General features: G+C 51.5%; 1 protein-coding gene across 2 annotated transcripts in view; it reads left to right on the top strand.

Annotated features, from left to right (window-relative positions):
- The window catches only part of vwa3a (von Willebrand factor A domain containing 3A), a 53,574-nt gene extending 52,590 nt beyond the window's left edge, over positions 1–984 (top strand). For both annotated transcript variants that reach the window (XM_038820727.1, XM_038820726.1), the window contains one exon: positions 93–984. In XM_038820727.1, the coding sequence (XP_038676655.1) occupies positions 93–147 (55 nt within the window). In that variant the 3' untranslated portion in view covers positions 148–984. The remainder of the gene's footprint in view (positions 1–92) is intronic.
- The last annotated feature ends 16,904 nt before the right edge of the window (positions 985–17,888 follow it).

Genomic DNA, 17,888 nt, shown 5'->3' with positions numbered 1-17,888 from the left:
GTGATGACGCGATTGATGGACTTGCTATGAATAATGTGCATAGTGTAACAGCAGTAGCTCATGTAATTGGCTTCTCTTCTCATTTTCAACAGGCACTTACTTTTGGAAAAACAAATTAAACCAGATCGGACAGACTCTGGAACTTAAGAGCACAGCACTAGTCGGTGAGGATGAAACAGAATAAGTTGGCATCAGTGTCTTCTGAGTTCCATTATTAGAGGACCCTGTTAGATCTCTTTGTTATGTTAAATATCTCAATTAGATCAATCCTCAAGTGAATACAAGCCAATTCTATGCAACTATCCTTTATAATTTAATCATATAAGCTCTGAGTGGCAGCATCTCTTTAGTGAATCTGCACTGTTACCCCCTTCAAGGTCAATATGTCTTTAATTCTCACTCAACTCCAGTTACATCCTCTGTTCTGACACTTCAGTGCAGTACTGAGAGAGCACTGCACTATCGATGATATTTAAGTGGACTGTGCAAAAACCCTGGACACTATTCAAAGAAGAACAGGGGAAATGTTCCCAGTGTCCTGACCAACATTCTTCCCTCAACTAACATTACCTAGCTTGCTTACCTAAAGTGGTGGGATCTTGCTGCACGAAAGATGTTGGCTGCATAATAACAATCAGCTGTACATCGAATGTAATTCCTTCGTAAAGGAGGTTCACATCTAATGGAATTTGGGACTCACTCCACAACAATACCAAGAAACAAGAATAGCTGTTAGATTTGCTTGACAAATCTCCAGGCACTTCCTCATAGGGTTTCACGTTACATTTTAAAATGGTTTATTTCAGACCGAATGTAATTTCTGTGAATTCCGTGAATAATTTACTCTCTGCATTTATAGATGTGTGTTCTTTAATGCCTTAATAAATGATTTGTAATTTTTGTACATTTTATGAAAGATTAAGATGAACAATGTGAACTTAGAATTAAAAAATGCGATTGTGCCTGTGTTTTCTTCAACAACAACCTTGCGTTTCCTTAGTGTTCCTCACATTCATTTAAATTTCGCACAGCACGAGGGAAGAGAGGGCTCTGAGCAGGGAGAGAGAGGGAGAAGGTTGGAAAAGCAATTGGGATGAAGCAAAAGGTTTGACTAGAAGAGAGACATTTTAATGCAGGATGGAGCTGGTAGCTTGGAAGAATCCGTGGGGAGGCAGTCAGCCGACAGGTGTGACATTATTGAAAGAAAGGAGGGACAAAGAGCAGACTGAAGAGAGAGAAGTAGAGGAGGTGAGCTGAGGAACACAATTGGTCTCAGTTGCTGCTAGAATTGCCAACTCTGGTTTGATGTATTCCTGGAGGTTTCATCCATGATCTTCAAATGCCTCATTGGCTGCTCTATACACAGTGTCTGAATTAATTGCCCAATTAACTAATCACAGTGTCTTCCCATGCCCATCAGAAAACAAACCATTGGCCGTCAGTCACATACTCTGCCAAACAGCATTTTGTTCAATTCTCAACAGAAGTATTTTTATAATTGTTTATTTTTTATTCTTCACTGAATTTGGGCATTACTAACATCTCTAGTTTCTGTAGTCGGGGCAAAGTCCATGAGTGGATTGAAAAGTGTGGAGCAAGGATTCAAAAATTAAGGATAGTGGACAAATGAAACTTGGGAGGCTGAGAGGAATGCAGGGCTTTGTATGGTTGAAAACCTGCGACAGAATTTTGGGGGAGTTTTAATTAGTGAAAGTGGGGGAAACTGGCTAATAATAATAATAAATAAACATCTTTATTAGTGTCACAAGTAGGCTTACATTAACATTGCAATGAAGTTACTGTGACAATCCCCAAGTCGCCACACTCCGGCGTCTGTTCAGGGACGCCTGAATCAGGCTCACCTCCTCTACTTCTCTCTCTTCAGTCTGCTCTTTGTCCCTCCTTTCTTTCAATAATGCCACACCTGTCGGCTGACTGCCTCCCCACAGATTCTTCCAAGCTACCAGCTCCATCCTGCATTAAAATGTCTCTCTTCTAGTCAAACCTTTTGCTTCATCCCAATTGCTTTTCCAACCTTCTCCCTCTCTCTCCCTGCTCAGAGCCCTCTCTTCCCTCGTGCGTCTGTTCTCTGAGGGAGAATTCAGAATGTCCAATTCACCTAACAGCACCTTTCAGGACTTGTGGGAGGAAACAAGAAGGACTCTGAGGAGCTGGAGCCTTAAGGTCATTAAGGTGTGGCTTCTGGTTTCTGGCACTAATGTAGTAGAGTGACGGGTATAGCTGGAGTATATGAAGATGAAAGTGAAGGTTGCTAAACAGGACAATGTCACAGTAAAGGTTATTTTCCCAGGTGTGGTAACCTCCCTGGATCTCCTCTCTTGTTCCCTATCTCTTCCTTCCACTCACCCCCCCCCCCCCCCCCCCCCCCCCCCCCCCCCCGGGTGCTTCGCCTTACTTCCTTCCCTCTTAGGTTTAGCTGTCATCGCCCCCCCCTCCCCTGGATCTCCTCTCTTGTTCCCTATCTCTTCCTTCCACTCACCCCCCCCCCCCCCCCCCCCCCCCCCCCCCCCCCCCCCCCCCCCCCCCCCCCCGGGTGCTTCGCCTTACTTCCTTCCCTCTTAGGTTTAGCTGTCGTCGTCGTCCCCCCCCCCCCCCCTTCCCGGTCTATCTCTCCCTTGCTTTGGCCACCTTCCCCTGATTCTTGGCTACCTGGCTATTCTTCCTCTTGTTCATTGGCCACAAACAGGTCCCGGAACAATTGCGTGAATGGCTCCCGCGTTCTGTGGAAGCCATCGTCTGACCCTCGGATGTCGAATTTGATTTTCTCCATTTGGAGAATTTCTGATAGGTCAGACAGCCAGTCTGCAGCTCTGGGCGGTGCTGCTGACCGCCAGCCGAACAGGATTCTACGGCGGGCGATCAGGGAGGCAAAGGCAAGGGCGTCCGCCCTCCTCCCCAGGAATAGATCTGGTTGGTCCGAAACCCTGAAGACCGCCACTTTCGGGCATGGCTCCACCCTCATCCCCGCCACTTTGGATATTTCCTCGAAGAAGGCTGTCCAGTACCCAGCAAGTCTGGGGCAAGACCAGAACATGTGGCCGTGGTTGGCCGGGCCTCCTTGGCACCGTTCACATCTATCCTCCACCTCCAGGAAGAACCTACTCATACAGGTTCTTGTTAAGTGGGCTCTATGTACCACTTTTAGTTGCGTCAGGCTGAGCCTTGCGCACGTGGAGGTGGAGTTGACCCTATGCAGTGCTTCACTCCAGAGTCCCCACCCTATCTTAATCCCCAGGTCCTCCTCCCATTTCTTTCTTGTTGCGTCCAGTACGGTGTCGGCCCCTTCTACCAGTCGGTCGTACATGTCACTACAGTTCCCTTTCTCTAGTATGCTTACGTCCAGTAGTTCTTCCACTAGTGACTGTCGTGGCGGTTGTGGGTACGTCCTTGTCTCCTTTCGTAGGAAGTTTTTGAGCTGTAGATACCTTAGCTCGCTCCCCCCAGCTAGCTGAAATTTCTCTGTCAGTTCGTCCAGTGTTGCGATCCTGCCGTCCGTGTATAGGTCCCTGACTGTCAGTGTCCCTCTGTCCTGCCCCCACCTTTTGAAGGTGGCGTCAGTCAGTGCTGGTTTGAACCTATGATTGTTGCAGATGGGAGCCTTGTCCGACATTTTGTTCAGGCCAAATTGCTGCCGCAGTTGGTTCCAGGACTGGAGGGTGGCTGTCACCACTGGGCTGCTGGAGTGTTTTTTGGGTGGGGATGGGAGTGCTGCCGTGGCGAGGGCCCGGAGGGAGGTCCCCATGCAGGAGGCCTCCTCCGCACGCACCCACTCGGCTTCTGGCTCCTTGATCCATCCCCTTATTCGCTCGGCCGTCGCCGCCCAGTGGTAGAATTGTAGGTTTGGGAGGGCTAGCCCCTCCCCCTGGATTTTTTGTTTTGTAGGACCTTCTTTGGGATCCTAGCATCCCCCCCCCCCCCCCCCCCCCCCCCCCCCCCCCATACGAACGGCATGATTAGTTTGTCCAGCGCCTTGAAAAAGGCCTTGGGGATGTAGATCAGGATGGATCTAAACAGGAAGAGGTACCTCGGCAGCACGTTCATTTTGATCGTCTGGACTCTCCCCGCAAGGGAGGGTGGGAGTGTGTTCCATCTTTGCAGGTCCTTTTTTACTTCCTCCGTCAGACTGGTGAGGTTCCATTTGTGGATCCCTTTCCAGTCGTGGGCTATTTGGATCCCCAGGTAGCGGAATTTGATTCGGGCTTGTTTAAACGGCAGTCCCGTTAGTGCTGCCCCACCTACTTGTGGGTGTACCGGGAAGATCTCGCTTTTGTTCATGTTGAGTTTGTAGCCCGAGAAGGGCCAAACTCTTTCAGGAGCACGTTGATTCCGTCCATGCTGCTCTGTGGGTCCGAAATGTAGAGGAGCAGGTCATCTGCATAGAGTGAGACTCTGTGCTCTCTGCCACCCCTTTGGATCCCCCTCCAGCTTTTTGCCGCTCTGAGTGTGATTGCTAGTGGCTCGATCGCTAGGGCGAACAGCAGCGGGGCAGTGGGCATCCTTGTCTGGTGCCCCTGTGCAGCTGGAAGTATCAGGAGTTGGTATTGTTGGTCTGTACGCTCGCCATGGGAGCGTTGTATAGGAGCTTTACCCAGGAGGTGAACCCTGTTCCAAGCCCGAACCCCTCCAGTACCTCTGAGGTATTTCCATTCAACTCTGTCGAAGGCTTTTTCTGCGTCCAGGGAGACGATCACCTCTGGTGTTCTCTCCCCAGAGGGGGTCATTATCACGTTCAGCAGGCGCCTGATGTTCGAGGTAAGCTGTGTACCTTTGATGAAGCCCGTCTGGTCCTCTGTGACCACCTCAGGTACACAGTCTTCTAGCCTTTTGGCTCGGATTTTGGCCAGTATTTTGGCGTCTGCGTTCAGCAGTGAGATGGATCTGTATGACACACATTCCATTGGGTCTTTGTCTTTCTTGGGTATCAGCGAGATTGAGGCCTGTGCTAGCGTGGGTCACAGTGTGCCCCAAGATTGCGAGTCTGTGAACATCTCCCGCAGGTGCGGGGTCAGTGCTGTCGCAAATTTTTTGTAGAAGTCCGCTGGGAATCCTGTCCATGATCTCTCCCAGTGCTAGTGGTGCTTCCAGGCCCCAGTTTCTGCCCTCCCCCACGACTGGTATATCCAGTCCATCTATGAACCGTTTCATCCCAGACTCCCCCATTGGGGGCTCTGAGGTGTACAGACCTTGGTAGAAGGCCTTGAAGGTTTTGTTAATCTTTTCTGGTTCTGTTTCTAACGTGCCTCTGGTATCCCTGATTTGTGCAATTTCTCTGGTGGCTGCCTGCTTTCTCAGCTGGTGTGCCAACAGGCGGCTGGCTTTGTCTCCGTGGTCATATAGGGTCCGACATGCCTGGCGGAGGTGGTGCACTGCTTTCCTGGTGGAGAGTACATCAAAGTTCCTTTGTAGCTCTTTCCTCTCCTCCAGGAGCTCTACGGTCGGGGCCTCGGAGTATTTACGGTCTACCTCCAGTATGGAGTCGACCAGCTTCTGCCTAGCCGCCCTTTCCTCCCCATCTCTTTGCGCTTTGAAAGCAATGATTTCCCCTCTTCATACAGCCTTTAGCGCTTCCCAGAACATGGAGGGTGAGACCTCCCTGTTCTGGTTATTCTCTGTGTACTCTGCTATGGCCCGCGATATCCTTTCATTGTCAGCTTGTGAGGCACCGTCCAACCTCCATGTGGGGCGCTGGGCCCTGCCCATCTCTAGCCGCACATCCATGTAATGTGGAGCGTGGTCTGATATCACATTTGCGGAGTATTCCACTTTGTCTATCCCCGGAAGCACCGTTTTCCCCACCACAATGAAGTCAATTCTGGTGTATACGTTGTGTACTGGGGAGAAGAAGGAGAATTCCTTCTCCCCCGGGTGGGCGAACCTCCAGAGGCCCACCGCTCCCATCTGCTCCATAAAGTGACTGAGTTCCCTTGCCATGCTTGAGGTTTTCCCCGTTTTGGGGTTTGATCTGTCTGTCTTTGAATCCTGTACACAGTTGAAGTCCGTTTCCCCCCCCCCTGATTAGTCGATGCGTCGCTATGTCCGGGATTTCTGCCATGGTCTTCTTGATGAAACTCGTGTCGTCCCAGTTGGGTGCGTACACGTTAACTAGTATTACCAGTGACCCATCCAGGGGTCCGCTGACCATGCATCAGGTGAAGCATAAAGAAGATGTGTGAAGAGATCAGATCAGTCCATAAGAGGGTCGTTTAGGAGTCTGATATTAAGGGATATAAGTCATTTATATAAATTGTCAAAAGTTGAGGCCCCCAGCATCTTGCCAATCAGAAAATGATGTATTTATGTCTACTCTCTGCTTCCTGTCAGCTTGTCAATCTTCTACCCATGGCAATATGTTACCCAGAAACCATGTTCTGCAATAACCTTTGATGTGGCACCTTATCAAATGCCTTCTGGAAATCTAAGTACAGTACATCCACCGATTCCCCTTTATTCAAAGCACAGGTTACTTCTTCAATAAATCAGTCAGCCATGATTTCTCTTTCACAAAACCATGTTGACTCTGCCTGATTGCACTGAATTATTCTAAGTGCTCTGCTTTAACATCTTTAATAAAGTTTTGAACATTTTCCCTGTGACAGATGTAGTTTCCTCTTTTCTGTCTCCCTTTTTGAATAAAGGAGTTATAATCATTATTTTCTAATCAAATAGAACCTTCCCCAAATCTAGTGAGTTTTGAAACCAATGCAGCAACTATGTCACTAGCCACTTCTGTTAAGACCCCAGGATAAAATCCATTGGCCTGGGGACTTGTCAGTCCACAGCTGCAATCATTTGTTCAGTGCCACTTTCCTGTTGATTATAATTTTCTTGAGTTCCAACCCTCCCTTCTATTTCCTGATTTGCAACAATTTTTTGCATGTTTTTTGTATCCTCTACAGTGAAGCCAGATGCAAATTACTTGTTCAATATATCTTCTCCTTATTTTCCATTATTAATTTCCCAGGCTCATTTTCCGCTGGGCCAACGCTGACTTTATTAATGCTTTTTTAAAAAAGTATTTTTTAAAATCATCTATCCAATCTTCTGACCTGGCTCCCATCTGTGCGCAATTAAATGTTCTTTTGTTTAAGTTTAATACCAATGATGGGTTCTCACCTTGGAATTTTTCTTTCTCATTCGAATGTATATATGAACCAAAGTGCACTGGATGTGACATGTTGCATCCAATGTGATTCTCTTCTCTTAAAGTTGGTGAGCACCACACTATAAAATCTTAAAAATTCAGGCTAAAACTAATTTTATTTTATCGGTGGATAATTGCACAGAAGCAGAAAGTTGCAGCTAGTTACTGGTGGCACTGTGATTTTAAACAAACTTGGAACTGCAAGTTAAGACAACCAAACACGGGTGTAATAAAACAATTTCCTAATTATGTTTTTAATTTAGAGTACCCAATTTTTTTTTTTCCAATTAAGGGGCAATTTAGCGTGACCAATCCACCTAGCCGGCACATCTTTTTTGGATTGTGGGGGCGAAACCCACGCAAACACGGGGAGAATGTGCAAACTCCACATGGACAGTGACCCAGGGCCGGGATTCGAACCCAGGTCCTCGGCGCCGTAGGCAGCAATGCTAATTTCCTCATTATAATTAGTTTTGCTTTGTGCAAGACAATTATTAGCACTTTTATTTTGAAATAATAACAACAAATACTGACACTCCAGCTGTGGAGCGAGATTTCATATTCCAGGTCGATGACCTTCCATCAGAAAACCAGTCAAGTAATCCTGCTTCATTTGGTAAGGGCCCGTAGGAGATTGGGGCGTGGAGATGTGTTTTCAGTGCAATACCCAAAGCTGCAGGAGTAATTCAAATTCCTCCTCCTTCCTCTCTCTAACTGTGTGTAAGCTGAGTAGAATGACCTTATGTAGTTATTCAGGTAACACGGATGAGGGACCCCTGTGCAGTAAATACGGTAACAGGAACAGTTCCACGCCTCTAGAAATATTAGCCGTCACTTGGGGAATTGTAAACCTTTTCCTGCAACTTGCAAGACCTTGCGATTTCGGGGCGACAGGTAAGAATTTGTTTATTAACAAAAAGCACAAGCGGCCCGTTTAGGTACATGGTGGGTGCATTAAACTTAATAACGTTTTGCTCTCATTGCTGATAATCAGATGCTGTAGGTTCACATCAGATCCAGCGACCTCGCGAATGAGGGGATTTTGTATGTTTGCAGTAAGGAGCATTGTTTGAATAGAGACAAGGTGACAGGTTGGATAGCAGTACACTCCGTTGAAGATTTGAAAATCTCCTCCATCTGTCACCACCCCCCCGGAAATAAATCATCGTTGGAAGAAGGATCTGAGCATTGAGAACAATTTACCCTTCATAAATTGGTAGTCTACACCTTCCCTGTTATGTCAAAGACTTTACATAGCAATTGATGCAGACAATCTGTTGCGGGGCTAATTGGAATGAAGGTGAATGATACATTAGTCGACGCTGTCACTTCAATTCATGGTGATGGATTCCGGTAGATTTGAGCTACATCTCTGGTGGGGAGGTATGTGGTTGCACCTTTCACATGGGAGGCAGGTTGGATGTGCTGTGCCATTTGGAGGACTGGGTAAGTGTGATGATGGATTGTGACTCTATCTCTTGTGCAGGGCAGGTGGGTAGTCTACAAATTCAACTACATTTACCTCCTTCCTTCGGACAGCCAAGAGATGTGTCCATGTTATTGAGTGTCTCACTGTAACAGAGTGAGAGTCGGCAAATGTTCCGACAGGGGCCTGTTCAAAAATAATTTGGTCACTTCCGGTTGCGGCCATGCTTAGCTAGGTCGCACGTTCGGCAGCTCCCGCCAAGAACGGACTTTTGGGCCCTTTTGAGGAGCCCCAGGAGCACTGGTATGACGGTTCCCAGTGTGGGAAGGTGATAGTAAGGTTCCCCCAGCACTGTATGGAGTGGGCCAGGAGTGGCGCGATCAAAAAAGTGGTTTTGGAGCAGCAAAGAGAGCGGGGGAGGAAAAGCAAGATGGCGGCGGAGATCAAGCAGCATGGGCGCAGTGGTCGCGGGAGCAGCAGGAGTTCCTCAAAAACTGCTTTGCGGAGCTGAGAGTAGAAATGCTGGCGCCTAGGGCAGCACGGTGGCACAGTGGTTAGCATTGCTGCCTACGGCGCTGAGGACCCGGGTTCGAATCCCGGCCCTGGGTCACTGTCTGTGTGAAGTTTGCACATTCTCCCCGTGTCTGCGTGGGTTTCACCCCCACAACCCAAAGATGTGCAGGATAGGTAGATTGAACACTCTAAATTGCCCCTTAATTGGAAAAAATAATTGGGTACTCTAAATTTATTAAAAAAAAAAGAAATGCTGGCGCCAATGAAGGCGTCGATAGAAAAGCTGGTGGAGACCCAGAAGGCCCAAGGGGCGGCGATTCGAGAGGTTCGGCAGAAGGCCTCAGAGAACGAGGATGAGATTTTGGGCCTGGCGGTGAAAGTGGTGGCGTACGAGGCGCCACACACGAAGTGGCAGGAGAAGTTTGAGGACCTGGTCGAGGAGGAAGAATCTTCGGATTCTGGGTCTCCCTGAAGGAGTGGAGGGGTCTGACGCTGGGGCATATGTATTACAATGCTCAACACGCTGATGGGCGTGGGAGCTTTCCCGAGGCCCCTGGAGCTGGATGGAGCTCATCGAGTCCTGGCAAGGAGGCCCAAAGCCAACGAGCCGCCAAGGGCTGTAGTGGTGAGGTTCCACCGCTTGATGGACAGAGAGTGAGTCCTGGGATGGGCGAAGAAAGAATGGAGCAGCAGGTGGGAGAATACGGAGATCCGTATCTACCAGGACTGGAGTGCGGAGTTGGCCAAGAAGAGGGCTGGCTTTAATCGGGCCAAGGCGGTTCTCCATCGGAAGGGGGTGAAGTTCGGGATGCTGCAGCCAGCGCAATTGTAGGTTACGTTTCTGGACCGTCACCACTATTTTGAGACGCCAGATGAGGCGTGGACCTTTATTCAGACTGAAAACTTGGACTCGAACTGAGGGTTTGTTGTGGGGGGGTGCTTACTGTATTGTGGGGGTGTTCGTCTTGAGGTTTTGGGTTGGGAAGTGGGGACATGGGAGGGGTGAGTGGATGTGATGTGGGAGCTGTGTGAGAGTGTGAGGGCTGTGTGAGAGTGTGAGGGCCGTGTGAGAGGGTGGGGGCCGTGTGAGAGGGTGGGGGCCGTGTGAGAGGGTGGGGGCCGTGTGAGAGTGTGGGGGCCGTGTGAGAGTGTGGGGGGCGTGTGAGAGTGTGGGGGCCGTGTGAGAGTGTGGGGGCCGCGTGAGAGTGTGGGGGCCGCGTGAGAGTGTGGGGGCCGCGTGAGAGTGTGGGGGCCGCGTGAGAGTGTGGGGGCCGCGTGAGAGTGTGGGGGGCCGTGTGAGAGTGTGGGGGGCCGTGTGAGAGTGTGGGGGCCGTGTGAGAGTGTGGGGGGCCGTGTGAGAGTGTGGGGGCCGTGTGAGAGTGTGGGGGCCGTGTGAGAGTGTGGGGGCCGTGTGAGAGTGTGGGGGGCCGTGTGAGAGTGTGGGGGCCGTGTGAGAGTGTGGGGGCCGTGTGAGAGTGTGGGGGCCGTGTGAGAGTGTGGGGGCCGTGTGAGAGTGTGGGGGGCCGTGTGAGAGTGTGGGGGGCCGTGTGAGAGTGTGGGGGGCCGTGTGAGAGTGTGGGGGGCCGTGTGAGAGTGTGGGGGGCCGTGTGAGAGTGTGGGGGGCCGTGTGAGAGTGTGGGGGGCCGTGTGAGAGTGTGGGGGGCCGTGTGAGAGTGTGGGGGGCCGTGTGAGAGTGTGGGGGGCCGTGTGAGAGTGTGGGGGGCCGTGTGAGAGTGTGGGGGGCGTGTGAGAGTGTGGGGGGCCGTGTGAGAGTGTGGGGGGCCGTGTGAGAGTGTGGGGGGCCGTGTGAGAGTGTGGAGGGGCCGTGTGAGAGTGTGGGGGGCCGTGTGAGAGTGTGGGGGGCCGTGTGAGAGTGTGGGGGGCCGTGTGAGAGTGTGGGGGGCCGTGTGAGAGTGTGGGGGGCCGTGTGAGAGTGTGGGGGGCCGTGTGAGAGTGTGGGGGGCCGTGTGAGAGTGTGGGGGGCCGTGTGAGAGTGTGGGGGCCCGTGTGAGAGTGTGGGGGGCCGTGTGAGAGTGTGGGGGGCCGTGTGAGAGTGTGGGGGGCCGTGTGAGAGTGTGGGGGGCCGTGTGAGAGTGTGGGGGGCCGTGTGAGAGTGTGGGGGGCCGTGTGAGAGTGTGGGGGGCCGTGTGAGAGTGTGGGGGGCCGTGTGAGAGTGTGGGGGGCCGTGTGAGAGTGTGGGGGGCCGTGTGAGAGTGTGGGTGGCCGTGTGAGAGTGTGGGTGGCCGTGTGAGAGTGTGGGTGGCCGTGTGAGAGTGTGGGTGGCCGTGTGAGAGTGTGGGTGGCCGCGTGAGAGTGTGGGGGGCCGCGTGAGAGTGTGGGGGGCCGCGTGAGAGTGTGGGGGGCCGCGTGAGAGTGTGGGGGGCCGCGTGAGAGTGTGGGGGGCCGCGTGAGAGTGTGGGGGCCGCGTGAGAGTGTGGGGGGCCGCGTGCGAGGGTGGGGGCCGCGTGAGTGTGTGGGGGCCGGTCTGGCAGGTGCAGGTCCCCGCTGATGAAGGGGCTTGGAGGCCGGGGGTCAGGGAGCTGGGACGAGGTCGCAGAAAAAGGAGCTGCGCCATTGGGGGCGGGGCCAGCTCGGATGGAAAGCGCGGGCTTTTTCCCACGCTAAGGAAGGGAGGGGTGGGTCCTGGGGGGAAGGGTGGTGCTGGAGGAGAGCGCATATTGATCGGCAGGGGGAGGTAGGGGGTCGTTGGAATGGCGGGAGTGGCCGGGGTCAGGAGTCAGCTGACTTACGGGAGCGTAATGGGGGGAGCAGAATGGCTGGACGGTGGTCTGGCGGGGGGGGGGGGGGGGGGGGGGGGGAACTGGGTTGCTGCTGTATTGGCCAAAGGAGAGCTGGAGGTAGAAGAGGGAGTCAGGGCGGGGGTCCGCCGCCTGGGGGACTGGAGGGTGCAGGATGCACGGGCACGTGGCTGGCCTAAAAAAGGGGATGGCTAGTCGTCAGTGGGGGGGGGGGGGGGGGGGCGAGTAGCCCCCTGATCCGGCTGATAACATGGAATGTGAGGGGCCTGAATGGGCCGGTCAAGAGGGTCCGGGTGTTCGCGCACTTAAAGGGACTGAAGGCACACGTGGTCATGCTTCAGGAGACACACTTGAAGGTGGCAGATCAGGTCAGGCTGAGAAAGGGATGGGTAGGGCAGGTCTTTCACTCTGGGCTGGATGCGAAGAATAGAGGGGTTGCGATACTGGTGGGGAAGCAGGTGTCGTTCGAGGCGATGAATATTGTGGCGGATAATGGAGGTTGATACGTGATGTTGAGTGGTAGGTTGCAGGGGACGCGGGTGGTACTGGTGAACGTTTATGCCCCGAATTGGGATGATGCCGGATTTATGAAACGTATGTTGAGTCGGATCCCGGATCTGGAGGCAGGGAGCTTGATAATGGGGGGGGGGGACTTCAATACTGTACGGTCCTGGACCCAGCACTGGACCGTTCCAGGTCCAGGACAGGTAAGAGGCCGGCTTCGGCCAAGGTGCTCAGGGTGTTTATGGACCACATGGGGGGAGTGGATCCATGGAGGTTTGCTAAGCCGGTGGCCAGAGAATTTTCTTTTTTTTCCCACGTTCATAAAGCCTATTCCCGGATAGATTTCTTTATAATGAGTAGGGCACTAATCCCGAAAGTGGAGGGAACGGAATATTCGGAATAGCCATCTCGGATCACGCCCCGCATTGGGTGGAGCTGGAGCCGGGGGAAGAGAGGGACCAGCGCCCGTTATGGCGCCTCGATGTGGGACTGTTGGCAGATGAGGAGGTGTGCGGGCGGATCCGGGGGTGTATTCAAAGATACATGGAGGCCAACAATAATGGGGAGGTGCAGGTGGGGGTAGTCTGGGAGGCGTTGAAGGCGGTGGTTAGGGGAGAGCTAATTTCCATTAGGGCTCATAGGGAGAAGAGAGAGAGGAGGGAGAGGGAGAGATTTGTGGGGGAGATATTAAGGGTGGACAGGAGCTATGCAGAGGCCCCCGGGGAGGGGCTGCTTAGGGAGCGACGAAACCTCCTAATGGAATTTGATCTATTGACCACGGGAAAAGCAGAGGCGCAGTGGAGGAAAATGCAGGGGGCGGTATATGAGTATGGGGAGAAGGCGCATACTCTGGGGGCGCTGGTGACGGCCCTGGCAATTGAGCCTCTGGCCATGGCACTGAGGGAGTCTAGGAACTGGAGGGGATTGGTCCGGGGGGGGGGGGGGGGGGGGGGGGGAGGGTGGGGGGGGGGGGGAGAGGAACACCGGGTGTTGTTATATGCTGATGGCCTGCTGTTATATGTTGCAGACCCAGTGGAGGGGATGGTGGAGGTTATGCGGATCCTTGGAGAGTTTGGGGACTTTTCGGGTTATAAGCTCAACATGGGGAAGAGTGAGCTCTTTGTGGTGCACGTGGGGGACCAGGAAAGGGGGATAGACGAGCTTCCGCTGAAGAGGGCGGGGAGGAGCTTTCGATACCTGGGGATCCAGGTAGCTAGGAGCTGGGGGGCCCTGCATAAGCTCAATTTGGCACAGTTGGTGGAACAGATGGAGGAGGATTTCAAGAGATGGGATATGCTGCCACTCTCCCTGGCGGGTAGGGTGCAGTCGGTCAAGATGACGGTCCTCCCGAGGTTCCTCTTTGTGTTCCAGTGGCTTCCCATCCTAATCCCCAAGGCTTTTTTTAAACGGGTAAGCAGGAGCATTATGGGATTCGTATGGGGGAATAAGACCCCGAGGGTGAAGAGGGTGTTTTTGGAGTGTAGCAGGGACAGAGGGAGGCTGGCGCTGCCGAATCTATGTGGCTATTATTGGGCAGCTAATGTTGCAATGATCCGGAAGTGGGTAATGCAGGGAGAGGGGGCGGCGTGGAAGAGGCTAGAGGTGGCGTCTTGTGTGGGTACGAGTCTGGGGGCGTTGGTGACGGCACTGTTGCCGCTCCCAACGACAAGGTACACCACGGGTCCGGTGGTGGCGGTGACTCTGAAGATCTGGGGGCAGTGGAGGCGAGGTGGGGGCCTTGGCCTGGTTCCCGATACGATAGAACCACAGGTTCATTCCGGGTAGGATGGATGAGGGGTTTCTGAGCTGACATCGGGCAGGGTGTTGGAACCAACAATTCTACGGACACGTGCTTGTAGGATTAGAATAGCGGTTTTAATATACTTACAACAGAGCCAGCCTGTTAGCCGTTGAACTTTCGGTGAACTGGCCGGCTGACCCTGTGGCACAGATCTTTATACAGCAGCCCCCGGGAGAGGAGTCCTGGGCGGAGCCAAGGGAGAAGCCCAGTACAACTCTCGAGTATTCCCAGAGCTACTCCCCTGGTGGTCAGGTAGTGCAACTGCACTTACAATATAAATACATATATATACAGATTATAATCGTGTGTGAATCACATTCACCACACAGGGATTAAAAGAATGGGAGACCTATTCATCGATGGGACATTTGCGAGCCTAGGGGCGCTAGAGGAGAAATTTTGGTTACCTCCCGGGAATGCTTTTAGGTATAAGCAAGTGAGGGCGTTTGTGAGACGGCAGGTGAGGGAATTTCCGCTGCTTCCAGCGCAAAGGATTCAGGACAGGGTGATTTTGGGCGTATGGGTTGGAGAACGCAAGGTCTCGGCGATCTATCAGGAACTTCAGGAAGTGGAGGAGGCCTCGGTGGAGGAGTTAAAGGGCAAGTGGGAGGAGGAGCTCGGGGAGGAGCTGGATGAGGATCTGTGGGCTGATGCCCTGAGTAGGGTTAATTCCTCCTCCTCTTGCGCCAGGCTCAGCCTAACACAGTTTAAAGTTGTTCATAGGGCGCATATGACGGGGGCAAGGATGAGTAGGTTCTTTGGGGTGGAGGACAGGTGTGCAAGGTGCTCGGGGAGCTGAGCAAATCATGCCCATATGTTCTGGACGTGCCCGGCGCTGGAGGGGTTCTGGAGGGGCTTTGCGAGGACTTTGTCCAAAGTGGTGAACATCCGGGTCAAGCCGAGCTGGGGGATGGCATTATTCGGGGTATCGGATGGGCCGGGAGTGCAGGAGCCGAAAGGGGCCGGTGCTTTGGCCTTTGCGTCCCTGGTAGCCCAGCGGAGGATCCTACTAATGTGGAGGGACGCGAAGCCCCCAAGCGTGGAAGCTTGGATCGACGATATGGCCGGGTTCATCAAGCTGGAAAGGATAAAGTTTGCCTTGTGAGGGTCTGTGCAGAGGTTCTCCAGGTGGTGGCAACCGTTCCTAGACTTTCTAGCGGAACGTTAGGTGGAGGTCAACAGCAGCAGCAACCCGGGGGGGGGGGGGGGGGGGATTGTTGTTTTTTTTGGGTTTAGATTAGAGTGGGCCGTTTTCCTTACTGGCGTGTTTATCTGTGAGATGGGGGTTATTGTATTTTGTTGGAAATCCCATGTATAATTTCTACTTGTTTTGTGCTTTATCCTTTTTTCTGTTTGGAGTGTTTTGTTGAAAATTTGAATAAATATATATTTTTTTTAAATAATAATTTGGTTATATTTGCTTAAACAGAAGGAGAAGGGTGAGATTTGGTCAGACTCCCATTTCCAACTTTTAACTTGAAATGGTAAAACCTGTTGTCTGTAAATTCTCAGAAACTTCGACCAGTTTATTAATAAAACATTTTACCCAGGTGCCCTTATTTGTGAGATGGACAAAGGACACACACAGTTTCATGATGTAACCCAAATTTATTGACAAATACGCTGGGTAGGGTCTCTGGATGTCTCCTTATCTCCCTCTTCCAGAAGCTTCAATGACTCTCAATGAGGTCACAGTGGGGGTCACAACACCCAATGAAGTTGCTGATTGCAACTCTGCAGGACACCAGGAACTCCCCTCAGAGAACCATCCCCAGATGCATTGTCTGCAAGTAACCTTATCACATATAAGATGACCCAGGTGTCAGAACGTCTTGCTTCATCTGGGCAATCCACAGCAATCGATCCATTTGAATGGGGCCGATTATCTTCTGATGTCCTATTTACAGGACGAGTCCAGAGTTGTCCCAACCATCTGTCTCTGTCCAGTAGATGCGAGTTTGGCTATTTAACTTCCCATCAGGCCTGTTCATGGTTCTGACTGTGGCTTTAATTGAAAGTGTCCAAATCTTTATCGGCCTAAGATTCAGGCCGTTGGTCATTTTATCAGACTGTATTCTGTTAAGTGACAAATGTGCTTTGAACTTCCTCCATGATCTTGCCCTCGTTACCTCTGTAATTTCTCCCAGCCCTTGTACCTTGTGACTCTAATTCTGGTCTCTTGTGCATCTCCAATTTTATCGCTACAACTCCAAACCCAGGGCAGCACGGTGGCGCAGTGGTTAGCATTGCTGCCTCACGGCGCCGAGGTCCCAGGTTCGATCCCGGCTCTGGGTCACTGTCCGTGTGGAGTTTGCACATTCTCCCCGTGTTTGCATGGGTTTCGCCCCCACAGCCTAAAGATGTGCAGGGTACTCTAAATTTAAAAAAAACAACTCCAAACCTCTGGAATTCGCTCTCTAAACCACTCGGCCTCTCTATCTCATTTCCCTCCTTTAAAACTTACCTCTTTGACCAAACTTTTAGTCTTTTGCCTTGATGTCTCCTCGTGTGGTCCAGTGACTAATTTTGTTTGAAACTGCTCGAGCGAAGCACCTTGGGAGGTTTTGTACATTAATGGTGCAAGTTGTTGTTAAAATTACTCTCTATAATGTGTGATTTGCTTTATTAGGATTCTCTGCTGGCTTTTATACAGTATATTATTGTAACATACACAGAATCAGAGAATGGTTACAGCACAGAAGGAGGTCATTTATCCCATCTTGTGCCATGTGGTTTCTCTGCGAGAACAAAGCAGCTAATCCCACAATTTACTCCAACCATTCCTCAATTTCCACGTTGTCTCTCTAGTTCCTTGACAATTCACATTCAGTTCAGTTTCCCTCCTGACTGAGTGGAATATTGCACCAAACGTCTTAAATATTTGTTTAAAAGTGGCACGCTGGGGCAGTGTTAGCACTGCTGCCTACGGTGCTGAGAACCCGGATTTGATCCCGGCTCTGGGTCGCTGTCCTTGTGGAGTTTGCACATTCTCCCCGTGTCTGCGTGGGTTTCACCCCCACAACCCAAAGATGTGCAGGGTAGGTGGATTGGCCACGCTAAATTGCCCCTTAATTGGAATAAATAAATAGATAGACAGACAGACAAACAAAATATGTGTTCACAAATATTGCTTTGGTTATGTGCTTCATTCAAGTACCCAGTCTTCACCGAACATCCCTTCTGAAGGTACTGACACATTGCAGGAGTTCTCGTCCAACAGGATTGAGCAACTCGCCTTCAAGTGGTCATTTTTCACGTGTGAGCCAGGATACTCTCTGTCTCCAGAACATTTAACTAATGAGGCACATTTAATCGATGTGTACTTCTTAAAAGTTCATTCATGCAATATATAATAAGTATAATAGGATTTGCAGTATATAATAAGAGGTCGTCAGTATATAAAGAAACTCAGTGCTGCACTCGCCTTGGGAGACCTGTACAACAATCTCACCCAAACACAAACCCTTGCCCAAACCGAACCTCAAATAAGTACGCCCACTCCGCACGCTCAAACGCTTTCTCTGCATCCATTGACACGATCACCTCCACCTCCTGGCTCCTTGAGGGCATCATTATCACATTCAATATCCTCCGAACATTGGCCAATAGCTGCCGTCCCTTCACGAACCCCGTCTGGTCCTCCCCTATCACCCCGGTACACAATTCTCTATCTGCACCTTTGCCAATAGCTTTGCATCAACATTTTTCAACAATATCGGCCGG

The sequence above is a fragment of the Scyliorhinus canicula genome, chromosome 15 (genome assembly GCF_902713615.1).
Source record: "Scyliorhinus canicula chromosome 15, sScyCan1.1, whole genome shotgun sequence".
Taxonomy (NCBI): domain Eukaryota; kingdom Metazoa; phylum Chordata; class Chondrichthyes; order Carcharhiniformes; family Scyliorhinidae; genus Scyliorhinus; species Scyliorhinus canicula.
This window is presented reverse-complemented; position numbering and strand designations above follow the sequence as displayed.